Source organism: Takifugu flavidus, chromosome 18, assembly GCF_003711565.1.
Source record: "Takifugu flavidus isolate HTHZ2018 chromosome 18, ASM371156v2, whole genome shotgun sequence".
Classification (NCBI taxonomy): Eukaryota; Metazoa; Chordata; class Actinopteri; order Tetraodontiformes; family Tetraodontidae; genus Takifugu; species Takifugu flavidus.
This window is the reverse complement of record NC_079537.1, coordinates 7,588,740-7,605,574: the sequence shown is the minus strand read 5'-3', so window position 1 is coordinate 7,605,574 and position 16,835 is coordinate 7,588,740. Positions and strand designations below refer to the sequence as shown.

The 16,835-nt window shown below is 47.5% G+C and overlaps 1 protein-coding gene and 1 long non-coding RNA gene across 13 annotated transcripts in view; one reads left to right on the top strand and one right to left on the bottom strand.

The window, feature by feature from the left end:
• cep112 (centrosomal protein 112) overlaps positions 1–16,835 on the top strand; it is a 65,382-nt gene that overhangs the window by 250 nt on the left and 48,297 nt on the right. For 9 of the 12 annotated variants that reach the window (XR_008947079.1, XM_057014736.1, XM_057014732.1 and 6 more), the window contains exons 2-13: positions 210–315; positions 491–681; positions 780–943; positions 4,492–4,567; positions 5,883–5,960; positions 7,827–7,874; positions 7,963–8,040; positions 11,878–11,964; positions 13,636–13,735; positions 14,090–14,232; positions 14,901–15,044; positions 16,616–16,770. Coding sequence is in view for 11 of the 12 variants with exons in the window: in XM_057014736.1 (XP_056870716.1) it covers positions 216–315; positions 491–681; positions 780–943; positions 4,492–4,567; positions 5,883–5,960; positions 7,827–7,874; positions 7,963–8,040; positions 11,878–11,964; positions 13,636–13,735; positions 14,090–14,232; positions 14,901–15,044; positions 16,616–16,770 (1,364 nt within the window). In the remaining variant the exon portion in view is untranslated. The remainder of the gene's footprint in view (positions 1–209; positions 316–490; positions 682–779; positions 944–4,491; positions 4,568–5,882; positions 5,961–7,826; positions 7,875–7,962; positions 8,041–11,877; positions 11,965–13,635; positions 13,736–14,089; positions 14,233–14,900; positions 15,045–16,615; positions 16,771–16,835) is intronic. The other 3 variants (XM_057014734.1, XM_057014740.1, XM_057014737.1) reach the window with 3 other exon arrangements.
• Positions 13,209–14,083, bottom strand: LOC130514939 (uncharacterized). Its single transcript, XR_008947096.1, has 2 exons — positions 13,684–14,083; positions 13,209–13,475 (listed from the first exon to the last, which is right to left on the bottom strand). It is a non-coding gene; the product is annotated as an uncharacterized LOC130514939 (long non-coding RNA).

Below are 16,835 nucleotides of genomic sequence, written 5' to 3'. Positions count from 1 at the left end.
AACACGGGTTCCTTAATGCTGTTTACATTGTTTTTTGTTGTCGTGCCAAGTTCCGCTGCCGTTCAGAGGTACCGTGTTAACAAACTATCATTTTACACTCCATTATGGCCATAGTTTGACCCCCCTGATGTAAAAACCATAATTTTCTCTCGATTTTTAGCTTAGCTAAATCTATGCTAACCGATCTGGTAACCTGTTGATCGTTTCAGACAACAATGAGCAAACATGAAGAATTTAACGATAGGCTGGACACCGAGTTTGACCATTTTCTATTGGACATGAAGCCTTACGTCCTTAAAAACCCCAGCAAAGCAGGTAAGGTCAAGTTCACAGATTTCTTCCGTCTCACTGATTAAACCATGGGTTGCATTGATGGATGAGGGGGGCTAAGGTGTCCAAATGTGGAATGGAAAGACAAAATACATGTTTGACCTTCCTCAGTTCAGTGTGCTGAAATGTGGCATGCTTTCTGTATGTGTGACCTCATCAGAACGCCACCAATGTGCCCTATGGATAAAGAAACTGTGTGACCCGGACACCTGCGCTCCGGGGCTTTTGGCTCGCAAGAACCGAAACATGTATGCCCGTCTCCTTCTTCACATGCTAAAAAGAGGGTTACTGGAGTTGCCTTTCACTGTCAAACCGGGGCCCGGACCCCTCAAGACACTTCCCACGTACATGGTAAAGCACAGTTACCGACTATTTTGGATGTAGAAAGTACATCGTTCTGTTTGGAGTATATGCAGTCAAATCATCCTTTTATTTTCTTAAATTTCCAGTCGATTTACTTCGATGAGCCGCTGTCTGCTCGGTCCCTGGAGCAGAACGATACAGATCTGCCTGCCTGGGTGACAGGAGAGCTGCGAGACGACACCGATGACAGTTTATCTGCTGCCCTGCTGAAGGACAAGCTCAGTTCGACGCCCATTGCTGGTCATCGCAGGTATTGTTCCAACAGTACCAACTATTATTACATGAGCTTATTGAAATTACGGTCAAAGAGTGGCTTTTAGGAAAAAGATATCTGAGTTTATGGTGTAAAGCATCTCCGTATTTAAATAGGCAGCAGAATAGTCAAAACATGAAGCAATAATTTTCCTGTCTAAATCAGGTTAAGAAGTGTTTTCAAGTTTAAAGTGTTTGAGTGTCGAGTTCTATTAATGCGTTGCTGTTAAGTCTTGGTCGTCAAAACAACACTTTACATCGAATCACTTGTCAGATGCAGATATTTCCTTCAGCAGACGAACGTTTGCTCAGATGCACATCAGTATTCCGTTTTGATGTCGTTTATGGGACTGAAAAGGCCGAGCCTCTCAAGATTGACGCGCGCAACTTTGACAACCGATCCCCTGTCACATCTCCTCAGCAGCTCCATCTGAAGAGCCAAAAACATTGCTCAGCTCTTGCATCAGTCTGCACCAACTGTCCGTTCGAACTATTCAAAGCGACGCGCATCAAATGCTGGCGTGAGGGGCTGAAGAGACTGTCTGTCTTTCTGTTCTTTTCGTATTTACACTTTCCCGGCGGAGGCCTGAGCCCTGTGGAGCAGTCGGGGTATTTGGTAGTTTCTTAACTTCTTCTTTGGAACGACGGCGACCGAGAGATGTTCCCCATGCCTGCATCATCCCTTATGTTATGCTGAAGGATGTGATTTTGCCGTGTTTTCTGTTTGCTCATTGACATGATAAAACCAAGTGATCAAATCTCCATCAGGACTCTGCCTCAGAGAGGCCAGACCCTCTCCTGTCATGCATTATTCAGACCGGACTGTCAGACGGTTCCAAGGATTCCATCATCAGTAGCTGGTTCCGAATGTGGGGTTTATATTGGAATAGGAAGAAATGGTATATTCAATTTTTATGACGAGCATATGTGTAATTATTTGTTGCTTGCTAACTGCTGCTTGCCAACACCCACTTGAATGGAGAGCAGACTGAAGTGACCTTTTTCTCCGCGGAAGGTTGGAATCCCAGGGGTGGTGCACAGTCCCTTGTCGCCGGGTTGCGAAATGAAAACCTGGTTCCATAAAATATGAGGATTTAAAGGATTTCAACACCATTACTTGTAAGCTCCAAGCAATGGTGTTGAAATGTGGGTGGTAACCGTCAGAAAGGCAGCCCTGGCTTTCTCCTCTGTGCTGTGGATGGTTTGTGGAGGGCAGGCTGCTAAGTACCATGGGCTCTGATTGGGATAAGACCATGAAAGACGCTCAGATCACAGGCTAGCTCTGATGGAGAAAATTAGCCTGACCAAGAGTCCTTTTATGTGTCTCTCTCATTTAGATAAGATTAAAAGGAAGGAACTGCCTCCCTGTGATGTGGCAGCGTTTGATCTCCATCTCTCTTTCCATTAGTCAGGTGATGGGCACGGACACTTTTAGCTTTTCTAACTGAGCAACATTCATGTTGATTCTGTGATATTCTGACACGCAAGGTCTCTTTCATTTATATCTGTGTGCGCGCGCGCGAACGCGTGTGTATAGGTCAGTTTATTACTCCAAATCAGTGTTCCTGTTGTTCCTTGTTCCACCACAAGATGGAGCCACTGCTCAGCCTTACAGACAGCAGAGGAGTCAGACAAGGAGAGTGACAGCGACTTGCGAGTCTTTCTGATGGTTGTTTTCCAACACAAACGACTTTGTCATAAAATCTAATCATGTAATGTGCTCGATAACGAATTTGCACTGCCTCATGCCCATTCCCTTTTGATATCTAAGAGTCAGGGCCTGAATTTTTAACCCCCCCTCCTGCCTGCATCAAACATTAGCAGAGGCCACAGCTTCACTTTGAACTTCACGCTGACTTTATTTCACTGTTCCTTCACCAGTTTTCATGTGTGTTTAAGGTCATGGATGACAGAGACCTGCTGATGGTGGCCATAGGTTTTTCTGAAGGTTTTGGAGGTTATTCATCAGTATTCTTCAATTAGTTTATAGCACCAGTTCCACTAACCACATATTTCCACCTCTTTATCCTTATCTTCTTTATCTTTATACCGCTTTATCTTTATCTTCTTTATCTTAAAGTCTTTATCTTCTCACCTTAAGATGAAAATAATGCTGTGTCCTCTAATATTTACTGCAGTTGTAATCTATTGCCTTTGGCTTGACTTATTGTGTATGTTTGTGTTTATTGTTGTGGCGCCAGCGGTACACATTTTTGCGACACTAACATTGCTGCGGTCACGGTTCATGTCTCAAACACGTAGGCCAGAGTCTTCTTGATTGAGCCTCCAGGTGGTAGTGGGTTTAGGGGAAGAAGTGTGTTTATGCCCCCAAGGTCAGCCTGCTTTTCTGAGGGTGCCTGAAGCACAGACCCAGGGCCAGTGGCTCTGCACCTGGAGGTCAGACCTGTATGGATGTCAAGCTCCTTTAATCAGTCAAGCTGCCGCTTCTGAGGCTCCTCTACATGGTGTTCTCATTTGTGTGTGTGTTCGTGCTTGTGTGCGTGTATGTGAATGGCCTGACGTGCCGCTGCTTTGATCTATGGGCCTCAGACTCCAGACCCATCTGATTCAATTATCTTCATCCACCTGTTGACTTAGAGGCCCAAGTTTGCAAAGCTTGGCCCCCTCATCCAAATTTCATGGCAGCCTCGGCGTGTGTGTGCTTCCAGGTGTGTGTGTGCGTGTGTGCATATAAGGAGAGACCCTTCAGCTGAAATCTGTTTTATGTTTGATCCAGATTTATTGTAGTGAGGAAATATTCAGTCTTGAAGTTTGTTGGATATTTTCGTCCAAAAAAGTGCGAGATCCCTCGATTGTTGCCGACTATCTTCCTGTTGTGACTGGCAGCGCTGTGCCGTAAATACAACATCACATTTCAGCATCAGCATTGGTTTCCAGTGAATAAACACCAGCGATCAATGAGATTGATTTTCCACCTTCCATTCTCGCATGTGTGCTCTAATTCATTTTTAAATGGCGCGATAGCTTCCTGTTTCCCATCTCAATGACAGAAACATGTAGAAAACCAGCTGGTGAGAGCGCGAAACAGCGCCCTCTAGGGTGCAGTTTGAGATCACGACTGAAGTTCAACCTTTTGCTTTGTTGATTTAATTCAGTAGAGCCCTGTGTATCTGTTATAATGAGATCGGCTGTGTGCGCGTGTGCATGTGTGAGGGAAACTGACAGAGTATGGAGAGGTGCTTGTGCACATCTACCGGAGAATATACTGAAAACAGTCTCCTTGTCAGCCTCCATGTATAAATCATGAGCGACGTGCCAGAAGACAAAGACTGAACTGTAAAAGTGATTTTAATGGGATTGAGGAAACCACAGACCGTTACCCCGTGGGTGTCTATTGAAATGAGGTGAGGTACAGTTTAAATGTTTATAGTACAGAGGGAGTGAAAATGCAGACCAACAAACATGCAGCGGAGCCTGTGTAAACAGCCAGGCCTGCTGCCTATGCAGGCGCATTCATATGCGGACAGACGCAGCCCGGCGGAATAAAGACGTGGGTTCACGTTTCTGCTTCTCCCTGTCCTCCAGGAGGAAGCTGTTCGAAGAGAGGAGCCCGTCCAAGCCCAGTCCCATCAAAAGCTCCCCCAGACGCGACACCAGGACGGTAAGGTCTCCGACCTGTTTCTGCGATGGGTGACCGTTAGCACAAAAGCAGGACCCACAATGCTTTGCTCTGTTTTTCTTAGTCTGTTCAACCTTGTCCTAGTCCCCTACAAACTAGAGGGAAATGGAGCAAACTCAAGATCTCTGTCAGTAAACGCACCATTAGACTAGAACCTTCAGAAATATTAAAGGCATCTAACAGTGTAATACATTGTTAAACGCATTCACCTCCTGAAGAACCACCGAGCATCTCTGGCTGCAGTGGAGAGTCTGGACTCCGTCCTGCAGATGCCTGGCTGCTGAATCCACAAGGATCCACCCAGAACATCAGACCTTTCCGTTCTGCGCTCTGATCCCGTCCGATCGTTCATTTATTTATTTTTATTCTAATAAATCATCTGATTCCCCATAAAGAAGGGTTGGACCTCTCCTTCCAGTTGTGATCGGATTAATCGTACTAAAGGTTTGGGCATCATCGCAGCTTTATTTTGGTATGAAGTCGGTGTTGAATTCAAAACGGTTGGTTTTAGCTTTAGCAAAAGCCGTTGGGGGATATCTTGAGGCACGGCCCAGTTTTACACGGTTCATTGAATCCCAGGAGCGATCGCAGCTCTGAAGCGAGCCGCTGTGAACAGCTGGTGACCTGCATAGCCCGCATTCCTCCATACCGTACTGAAACTTTTATTCTGTTTGTTCGGGGGCGAGGCTCCTCAACCTTAATGCCTTTTTCATCAGCCGGGCCGTTTAATCCCGCTCAGCAGCCTCTCCCTCCGACCTGCGGAGGTACTCCCCGGGACCACACGCCAACCAGATCCCAATCGAACCAATAACATTTTCCCTTTCCCTATCGGGTTCTCAGCTTTATGAGACATTTCCACCGTTCCGCACTCTTCCTCAACTGGTCCCGGATCAACAGAACCTTCGCAGTTGTAAAACAGAACCGGAGAAGGGTTGTAACGAAAGGCTGGTGGAAAACAGAGCGCGGCTGCATAGATCCCACTTTAATGGAATTTACTGCTGACGGAAATGATGTGGAATTGCCAAACATCTGGAGAGCGGTATGCATAAAGGAGGGGTGTGAAAGCGAGAGGGGTTAGATATCGATAATGGAGAGGGAGATATAGAAGTAGAACACATGCGGGTTGGAAAGACACCGTTTACTGTTGCCAAGGGATAAATTAGAGTAGAAAATGCTCCATCACTGTCTGCCGCTCTCCTCCTCGGGCCAAACTGCCAATCAGAGAAATCCCTTCTCTAATTTCCAGTATGGCTCTGTTGTGTACGTTCCCGTTGACGCTCCGCTCTTCCCCCCACAGGTGGATGGGGGGCAGCGGTCGGATGCCGCTCTCGATGACAGTGACCTGGAGGCTCGTCTCAACAGCTGGAACCTCGGGGTGAGTCTGTGGGCCTGCCCCGGAGCCCCCCTGTCAGGCTCCTCCTTGGTAGCGGTGAACCTGCGCCCAGGAGTAGATCTCCTGTCTTCTTGAACGCACCTCCTGTGAAGTCAGTTGAGGAGCGGGGGAACGGTTGTGTAAACTGAGCAGTTGAAGACGCAGCTCTCTTATCGGCTGTGTGAAGTGCAGGAGGCCAGATTCCGATAAGCACCGTGCCCTCATGCCTCTTTATTCCTGTATTTATTCCCTATCTCCTCGCCAGCATGACCCAGACGCTCTTGTCTTGTTTGCTTGTTGCCTCTGTCCTTTTCGCAGACATTTCTGGTTCGTTTTATCTCCTCCCTCCCCGTCTTTTAATCCCGTCTTTCGTCCTCTCTGGCACTTTCTCCGACTGTCTCTGCAACCATCTCTCTTGGACTTTTGCCCCGCTTGTTCAGTGCCGGGGTAATCTGAGGTATCTATCGGCAGACGTGAAGTCGTGCACCGCTTCACTCCGCACTGCTCTGTGTTGAGACGCTGATAAGAGGCATTGCTTGGCAACGCTCCCCCCCCCCAAAGCCTTCATCTTCCAAATCAACAGATGTTCCCTCACACACATACGCACACTCGCACGAACTGCTTCGAGTTTACAGAAGTTTTAAAGATGCGCCGCTTCAAAGCACAAAGTTTGGGCACTGCCGAGCATCACTCTTATCTAGAACGTCTTCAACTTTCCCTCACATGTTCTCGAGCAGGCCGCACTGGTATTTATTCCACCTCTAATGTATGGTGGCCATACCAGACCCAGATAGGACGTCAGTTTAGAACCCCGGAACCTGAGTCACCTGGGCCGCCGTCTGTTCTGTTTCCAGGTAAAAGTCTGCAAAAGATTTATTTGCAAGCAAGCGAAGCTGGATGCAGATTGAACTGCAAGCTAGATAAAAGGGATCTGACTGTTTGTGGTATTCAGAGTGCCTTCAGTCACCCCTCAGAGCTGGATGTGCGGATGGCGTGCCCAGAGAAGCCATCAGTCACCGGCTGTTTGTTTAGCCGCGTCGTTCCTCTTCGAAGTCCATCCATCCGTTCTGTCAGGTTCCAGTGACACCGGATGCGGCGCCGGCTTCCAGGCTGCAGATGTGTGTGGAAAAAGCCTCCGTGCATGCGCTCGTATGTGCTCCAGCATCGGCGTTTGCCAGCCTCACGCCGCAGCATTTAGTCTGCACGTCTCAGTTGGCCGTGCTCAATCACGGCTGATGACTGGCTGTCTGTGAGTTTAAAAACAAACCCCTTCCTGTTTTCCGCCTAGGCACTACTTTAGAGGGATATTGATTATTCCTTACTCTGTAAATATAGATTCTTTTTTCTTTTGTTGAAGCCGCTGACAAATTTAAGAAGCGGTTGGCCACACGCACCACCGATGCTCCTCCGCAGGCCGGACCGTCTGTTGCCGTGTCTTTCCGTGCACGAGCAGCGACGAGAATTGACGCCGCACAGTGCCCGTCTGTGTCGCGCTGTGGTCAGATATGTCACGCCAGTGTTTGGCGAGGACGTCGGCATACTCGTCTTTATCTTTATCGCAGCCGGTGGACTGGGAATAGTTTACTGTTTGGAGGTTTTAGCGGTGTTGACAAAGCAGTGACAGAAGAGGCTGAAATGGAAACAGAGGCCGCACACGTAATGAGTTAAAGACGTCTGAGGCATCTCGGCTCTCTAAACAGACAAGAGTTGAAGGAAGAGGCTCCGGCCACAGAAACAAGCTTTTGATGTGCTTCCCACACTTGTTTATGACAAACCGGGGGGGGGGGGGGCAGGGGTGAATCTGGCGTTGGCGAGGCTTTGTTAGGACAGGAAGAAGCAGGCGCCTCATGATTCTGTTTTCCATTGCAGATTGAAAATCCCAGGTATTTGCGAGAGAAGCCCACCCCCTTGTCTCCCGTAAGTTGTCGAACGCTTGCTTTTGTGTCGAGTCTCTCAGCACGTGGGCGGCGTCTCGCCCAGTCTAATCTTTCTGTCACCTTCTCAGGTTTTCAACTCCAGCTTCGGGAGGAGCAGCAGCGCCTCGGCGGATGAGCGCCGCGCATGGGACACACGCGGCGAGGAGGTACGATTCGCAGCTGGAAGCTCCAGCAGCACCTGCCAGCGCCCGCCTGATAGACATCGCCCTTTTGGGGCCATCTGTTGCGCACCAGGCGCTCGGTCTTATCAAAGGAGGCGGCCCCTTTGCAAAGGAAGTTTTGAACACGTGCAGAAGTTTAACCTGCTTCCACGGCTGGTTGCTATGAGACGCCCGCACGGTGGCGTACGTACATCTGCACTCCTAGTTTGCATTGTTGAATCGCCCGAGACGAGCCCCCCCTCCCCAGAAGACCAAAATAATGCTGGCAGCCTGCGATGACATATTTTTCCTTATGTGGATGTAAGCTTGAAATCCTTTTTCTGAAAGCCTGCTTTGAAGTCCTCACCACCACCCACCCTCCACCTCACATGAACCGCCGCTCACCCCCCCCCCCCTCCCCGCCATCCATCTTTACCCACACTGTTAAATATAAAACCGAGCATGACTTGGCTGTAATAGCCGTGGCTTTTCTCGTCTGCTCAGAGGAAAGCCGGTTCCAGTCAGTCAGATTAGCTTCACTGACGAGAAAAGACCTGAGAAACCACGAGCATCGACGTAGAGCTATTGTGCTGGCGGCGACAATTAGGTGAAAGTTACTCCTCCTGATTTGATTGGAAATAATTTTATGCAACATTGCGTCCGCACAGGCATTTCCGAATCTGAAGGCACAAAAGGGCATAATGAACAAAGTTGGTAACTGCCTAATTAAGATCCGTATTCACCCGACTCCCGACACACACCCACCTATCTGGGCAGCTTACCTGGAGGCTCATATTGAATGTTTCAGCACCAATACCAAACATGAAAGCGCTGCAGAACGCAGTTTGATCCTCTCTGCGCTGCCTACGTACAGCTGTGCGTGGCTGGAATAAAAATCCATAGCTTCTCGCTCCAGACTCGCCTTTGATAAAGTTCTGGGCTCGTGCGCTTCACCTCCAGCAAATTGAGTCTAATCACAACATTAGTGTGTGGAGATACCGGAGATGCCATTTGAAATCACAGCGGTATTTTGTAAGGTTTGGTGGGGCTGGATGCCGCTGTGATCTCACACACGCGTACACACTCTCCCATTGAGATGCCTCAACCCTGGTACCAGCCCTGCTGCTGTGCGGCCGTGTAGGAGTGTCGGCGCTTCCTTCTCGGCCCATTGAAAACTTACCCAAAGGAACGCAAATGCCAAACATCGTCATCATCATTATGCTGCGGCGAGACTTATAGACATCTCGGATTTCACGTCCAGCTGAGCCACTAGCTGCAGACGGAAGAATGTCAGCTGCATCTTTTCACATTTTCCTATGGAATGAGTGAGACATTGTTGGATTCCCCTTAGTGTGGACGAGAGACGTCCAGTTCAGGTCCAGTCGGAGGTAGTTGACTCTGGGTCCAGATGAGACGCGCTCCTTACCTCAAAGGAAGGTGGATTAATTGGAAATTGACCTGATGAGTCAAGCTAACGGTGACACGTGTGTTTTGGTTCATGCTCCCTCGAGACGCAATCGGGCCAAAGAGATTGTTTTCATCTAACATGACACTGCGGATCAGTGTCTCGGTGTTAAGCAGTCAAACTCTCATGGTTGCTGGTCTCTGACTGGGGCTCGGGCCCTTTCTGCTCCCCTTTCCAACAGTGATGCTGCCTCTCTAATCTTTAACGTCCTCTGGGATGAAGCCTGACTTTGCAGCCTGTGGTTTGAAGGGCCTTAACTTCTATCATCCATGCGATTTTCAAAGCTAAATATGAACAGGCTGCTGGGCTTTAGTCATTTGAATAAGGCTGGTTCTTGGCTTCTCATTACGGCCCTTCTGGCTGGAAACACATGGGACCAACACAGTTCCATAATGATACTGGTGGAAGTTACTGGTTTTTCACATGCTTGAAGTATTAACATCTGTAACGTGAAGTTGCGATCCCATTTTTTTAATGTGACATAATGTCAGACGGCAGAGATCCACCAACACAGCCCAACCACCGAGCAGCCGATTTGTGAAGGTGTCTTCCCGATGGGGGGGGCCGGGGGGAGTTCCTGACCCTGCTCCAGGTTTGAGAGGAAGTGTGAGTATAGGGAGGCAACCGTTTCTGTCTTCTCCTCACAATCAGTCACTTGCGCCCCCCCCCCTCCACGCTACTTCCTCTTGCATCCTTTCAAGAGCGAAGTGTCAAAAAACATGACACCTTACAGGGATCGCTACAACTCTGAAGAAGGGAAGGGGGGGGAGCTGTACCACCCAGCCGGGCTGATTGAAGGCATCTGAGACGCCTTAGGTGTACGACATTCCTCCTCCTCATTCTTTCACTGACGCTTTTATAAACAAGTTTCAAACGCCCCTGATCTAGTTTGACAAACTTTCTCCAAAGAACGTTTGAAGGGAGGATGAGAAAGTGACACCCCCATATGTTTTTGCTCTCTCTCTTTTTTAAGCAGCAGATTCAGGTCTCAACTTACTCCTCAGCTTTTTCCGTTGCCGCCGTCTCTGTCTTTAGCTTCATACCCGTTCTTTATACTCTGACAGGTCTCCTGTGGTCCCCCCCACTGTAGAAGAAATGGTGGTAAAACGGGAAAAGACGGAGCACTTAAAAGAGCTTTGTCAAGGATACAGCGAATAAACGCAGCTTAAGTGCAGTAATGAGGTGACGGCGAGTTTGTGCATCATAGGGAGACTTTGATTTTTAACGATCTTCGGAATGACTGAAGTCCAAAGTGAAGTGCTGACATCTTAACAAAATCCAAGCTCGTCGGCTTTCGTTAATTCCTCTGTTTAAAACCCAACGCTTTGAAATGTTTCGAGAAGCGTGTTTTGTTTATATAGCGCGTTCCATAATCAACGTTCTTGAGATACCTTAACCGTTGCTAAAGCATTCTTTTTTTGCTGATGCGAGCATGTTTTCGAGGAGCGTTTACATAGAGCGAGGCAGAAAAATGTGAGTCATGACATCATCTGTCATCCTCTCAAAGCTTCACTCACTTTGTGTGGCGTCATTAACCCTTTACACTCGATGAGAGCTGATTTTGTTTTAATGAGGAACGCCACCTTATCAGCAGTGCAGAATACCCTCAGGCCGGGAAATATGTAATTTTATCCTCACAAAGGATTATCGTCTTTTATTTTACGTAACGTGTTTTTATCTCTGGCCCACCCCCACACAAATATTTACTTTTATGTCCTGCTTTAAATCCCTTTCTGTGCTATATATGAGCATAAACCATTCCTGCTCCAAAATGATGTCGTCTGTGCGTGCAGAACTCCTTCAAGTTGTTGTTGTGTTGTTTTTCTAGTCGCACTGCCGAGAGGCACCAAGTCCAAGTTGATGAATTATACTTTCGTAGCAACTTTCCAAGAATTTAAAGTGCTTTACATCATAAAATTGAGCTAAACTTCCTGGAAATACAGTGTTTGTGGGATTACAGCCGTTTTCTGCGTGAATCTGCAGGAAGAAAAACGCACATCCAAGCCTTAAGTTTGTTGTGTGCGTGTAAACCCCACGCTGGGTTGTGTCGTGCACACGGTTGGATGTTTTTAAATGTTAATGTGCTTATTTCATCATCCGTTGTGCTTCTGTGAGGGAGATCACGTTCACTGTCGTTCTGGCAGCTTGTTTCCATCTCAGAAAATGTTGCAGCACAAGATTCCAAGCGTGTGTTGGAGTTAATGATGCAGATTTTGGTGAATTTGGTTTGTTTTTTGTTGGGCGTCAGTTCCCATGATGCCCCTCACCTCAGGCTTCTGTTTTTATTGTTTAGCGGGGAACCTGCTGTGCTCGTTCGTGTTCCAGGATGATGTTACACACTATCACATTTACATTTTCTCCATTTCTTTCCCCCCTAGACTGACAGGAAGTTAAAGGTTTTGGAGGAGAGGCACCAGGAGGAGAAACTGAAGATGCAGCAGAAACGCGATGCAGCTATTGAAAAAGTAAAAATCTGAACTCAAAACATTCAATTGTCAAAACCAAGTGTATCAAAGATGCAACGGTTCGTTTAGAGGGCAGCGTTAATTGAGCATTCATGGGAACACCTTACACGCCTCCTGCCACCTAGAATGTAGCATTAATTAAATAAGACCTTTAAAGCTCTTCGTCAGCTGGTGAAAATAGCGTTAAAGTGGTTTCTGTCACGGGAGGTGGCCTCAGTCACGTTGTGGATGGACACCTGGGACATGTTACGTCCACAGTGAGACTTCCCTCTGCTGCCACAGAAGCTCTTAATAAAAGCTGGAGCGAGCATCCATTTTTCTTCCCCACTTTCAGATGCCTACTCTTTGTGTTTGACAAGAGACAGGATGACAGGCCGCTCTCCGTGCCTCTCCTTTAATCACATACAGATTGTTTGTTATGTCTGATTTAATTTCCCAGGAATTCTGTCCAGGACTCCTTCTGATGGCTTCAAAGCCGGATTGATGCTGAGGTGGACTCTGAGAAGTTTACCGAGGGGGACAAGCTAGCTAGAGTATTAATTATTCTTATGAATTATGTATAGATCTATGAGAATACTGATCACTGTCACCCTGCTGTTTGGTTCAGATCATTTTATCAAAAAATTAAGTTAAACCACGATGCAGTACAGAAAACAGTAATACTACTACTGCGTGCCACATTCAAGCATGTCTTACTTCTGTCTTTACTTCCTGTCTACCCACCTCGAGTTTTTTCATCTCTAGTTGCTCCATTTGCTGATCATTTTGGTTTAATTTGTTGATAATCTCGGCTGGATGTCCCCCGCATCATGAAATTGGCCCAAATTGATACTCTAAAAGCCGTAATTTCCCATTGTTCAGTGCACTCTCTACAGGCCCAGTGCTGCCACTGCCTTATATACTGGTCCCCTAAAAAGATCTCTGGGGTGGAGATGTATCCCTAAATGTACTATGAACTTCACTCCTGCCGTAGTGTCCTCCTTTCATCTCCACTGTCCTACCGACGACCATATAAGTGCACTTGGGTAGAACAAAATGGCCACTGGGACGATCTTTGATGGAAAAACCACCCACATAATGAAAGCATCATCTGTGTTGCGCTAGTTTGTTTTGTTCAGATGTGTTAATAAAGGGAGTAAAGAAGATCCAACAAAAACATACTAAAGATCTGTCCTGGAAGCTCAAGGACAAGCTCCAGGAAGAGGTTGCAGGGACCTGGAATCAGGACACAGGAGACAATCCCCTAGTTTCTGCGTAAACTTTAACAGTTAAGATTTCAAATGCTAATCTGACTGCATAATTGTTGCACAAGCGAGCGAATTCCTGCATTTACCAACAGCAGAAAATCACATCCATCACCGGCGTGAAACACGTCTCCACTTCCTGCTCCATCCTTCATCACTATAGGATCATTTATGTAATGACTCACAGATGGCGGCAGCAAACAGGCGCGGCTGCCACAGCGCAGGTGGTTCGTTTAGACGCCACTTCACTCGCTTGGGCGACAGTCTCTGAAGGGACATGGGAGATGAGGTCACGCCAGGTTATTCAGCGAACGATGTGAACGTTTCTGCCGCTCAAATGGATGCGGGATGTTTTTGCCATTTATAAAAAGCCAATAATCTTTAGCACTTGCTTAAAATGGACTAAAATGTCCCCGTCTGTCCGTAGATCCTGGACCGAAAGAACAGCGAGATCGAGGAGATCAAGGGCACTTACCGCGCCAAGCAGAAGGAATCCGAGGAGGTGATCCTCAAACTGGAGAAGAAGGGTGAGAGATGGCGGCACCGTAGACGGAGGGTGTTTACTCTCTTGTCTCTGCACACTCAGCACCGAGCCCAGGTCCACCAGAGGCTGGTGTAACGTGATCATCTGCAGCTGTGCAGAATCACAAAACTACGTTTCCTGTTTGGTTTTCTTCTCCCCGTTCCTGTGTAACACCTCCCTTCTGTTTTTGTTCACCTCTTGAAGCATTTTCATGGGAAAAATACCTTTGCAGTGATGCCCCTCTGCTCTCTGTTCCGTAGTAACAAAAACTTTGATTTACTCGATAGCACATCAATCACGCCTCCATGTCTGCATGTGTGTTTCTGGGTACATAACCTAAAGCAGGTCTTGGGCTTAGGTGGATCTGCCTGTTCTCCCACAGTTCAGGTTCTGTTGCGGGAATCCCAGGTCATCAACGAAAGCAAAGACAAGCAGATCGCTGAGCTGAAGAAGATGTCGGAGCACAGCGCCGACTCCCTGAGAAATGAGTGGGAGAAGAAGGTGAGGAAAAGTTGACGGGCTTGGATTCTCTGCAAACCCCAAGCCAGAGGGGAACTATCAGATGGTTGGGCACAGGCAGACGCTGCTAACCTGCAAAAAAAACCCCATGTTTTCTCTGTGTGTTTGTTTCTGAGCATGTCGAGTACAAAAATATACATTCTACTAGCAAAGTAAGGACATTTTTGACGGGCTTCACAACTTAAAAGGTCTGGTTCAAGGGTAAGACTTGGATTTTACCATCAAGTTGGGGTTAGGAGCTGGAGAATGTATTATGGCTCACAAGGATAGAAGTACAAGGGTGTGTGTTTCTCTTATGTTTCATTAAAAATAAATATTCCCTGCCCCGGGTAAACTGTTTTCACTGCTGATGGCTCCAGCTATCAAAGCTGCCGAGGCTCGATAATGAGATTTCCACTCATCTTGATGGGGTCACTTAGCTTGCGATGAGCGGCGCTGCGGAAGAATGGTTTTCAGATGTGACACCGAAGAGAACGCCATCTCTTCGGCGCTGATATTTATTCCCCTCGAATGAGTAAGGTGTTATGGGAGTCGATTTCAGAAAATGCTGCCAAGATAAATAAAGATGGGAGCAGATGTGATGGCGGATTACTCAGTTCTCTCATGCATTTTTTTTTTGTTGTGCTTTTGTTTTTTTTAAATTTCCCCAGCTGCACACCGCTGCCGCAGAGATGGAGCTGGAGAAGTTTGAGCTGCAGAAGAAACACTCGGACGACATCCAGGAGCTGCTGGAAGACACAAATCTCCGAGTGGCCAAAATGGAAGCTGAATATACTTCCCGGTCGCAGGCAACCGTGAGTTCTGGAACAGTGATCAAAAGTTCACACTTTATCAGCAAATTGTAGAAACAGAATGGAGTTAAATCAGCGAGCCGCCTCACCTCCAGGTGTGCGTAAACAGCTGTATTGCCTCTAAATACTGTAGAAAAAGAGCGACCTTTGCGTCCTATGGCTCAGATTTTGTAGGAGGCCTTGTGAGCCCTGGGTGATGCGGACTCTGGTGTCATCCTTAAAAAAGGGCCTTTGATCGCAGCGTATATTAACTCCCGTACACTGACGTGGACGCACACATGCACACACACACACCCCTCTAAGTAACTTTGATGTCATACGAGTGGACCTTTCTTTTAAGTGGCATCACGTCCATTTCATTAGCGGGAAGTGTCAGACGCAGGGCAAACATCGCGCTTCATAATTAGAATTGTTATCAGCATCAGCATTCTTGGACGGTCACACACACACACACACACGCTTCGCCGCGGGCCGTAATCTGTCAGCAGGCCCGCATTTAAGAGGCATCAAACGCTGAACAGTGTGGGGCCAGTGCTAATGACCTTTTAATAATTAAGGCCTCAGAAAATGAAAAGAGCCTCTGTCTCTGGATTAGCGGCTCTCCTGCTGTAAATTCAGACTGATCTGAACACGCGTGCTTCAGCGCTGACCACCTGTACAGCCCCCTGTAGGGTTTCAGCCTTTTCAGTTAAAGCCCAGACAAAGCGAGGCTGATGATTCATTATATTCTGTGTTTAGTCAGACTTGTTGTGTTTCTGTCTGTTGCTACCTGGTTGGCTTTCCAAACCGGAGGGATGGAATCTGCTCTGCCTGCGTGAGTCCAGGTGTGCTCAGCACAGAGAGATGCTTCTTCTCATCTCCTGCCAGAGAGCCGAGCGTCAGCATATGTCCTCGCGCAACACAAGACTCTTTTTTTCCGCCTTCTGCTTAACACCCAACACTACTAACACGGAGCCCAAAATCGCTCTCTCTTGTCTTGCTACTCTTGTACTCTTCAAGCACACTGCTCCCTGCTGTCATTCCAGGTTTCTGTCATCGTCTGTGTGAGGGAGTCCCATCATCTCCTCTGTCGGCCCATCTATATTACATTGCATATTATCACAAACATACACACGCAGTGGGTGCTTACCTGTTTACTGATCCGAGCCACAAAACTCCAAATCACATCTCGGATGAGGAATTGTCTTGCATCTTCAATAATTCATCAAAGAAAAAACTTCAAATGGCGTCAAAATCTCTTCAAAAGAGGTCTTTTTTTTCAGCTGCTGAGAGAAATCGTTGACCTCGGAGTTAGTTTGGTGTCTTGTTCAAAAACCAAGTTCGTGAGTTTAAAAAGTTCTGTAGAACTCCCAGGGGGGAAGAAAGAGAGCAAAAACAACGCCTGCGAAAAGTGTCAGACTTGAAGAACTAACGTCATTGCTGACGATGTCAAAAAAAAAAAAAAAAAAGCCGTCTGGGTTGATCACTTCAGACCTACAGAGAATATGAGCCCAAGCAGCTCAGTAATCTTCCACATCCCGTACTTGGTTCCAGCTTTTGGGCTGAGTTGGCGTCCGTGTGCGTGACTGTTTCAGGAGCAGATACTGAGCGAGCTGAAGATGAAGGTGAAGCAGCAGTCGGTGGAGCTGGAGAAGAATCAGGTGCTGCAACAGAAACTGACGCAGGAGAAGGCCCAGTTAGAGGTTCATGTGGCAACTCTCAGCGCGCAGCTGCAGGAGGCCAACAGGCGGTGTGTGAGACAAAGGAGTAAAGGCACGCAAGCTAACGACGCCTGGGTGCAATGATCTGATTCTG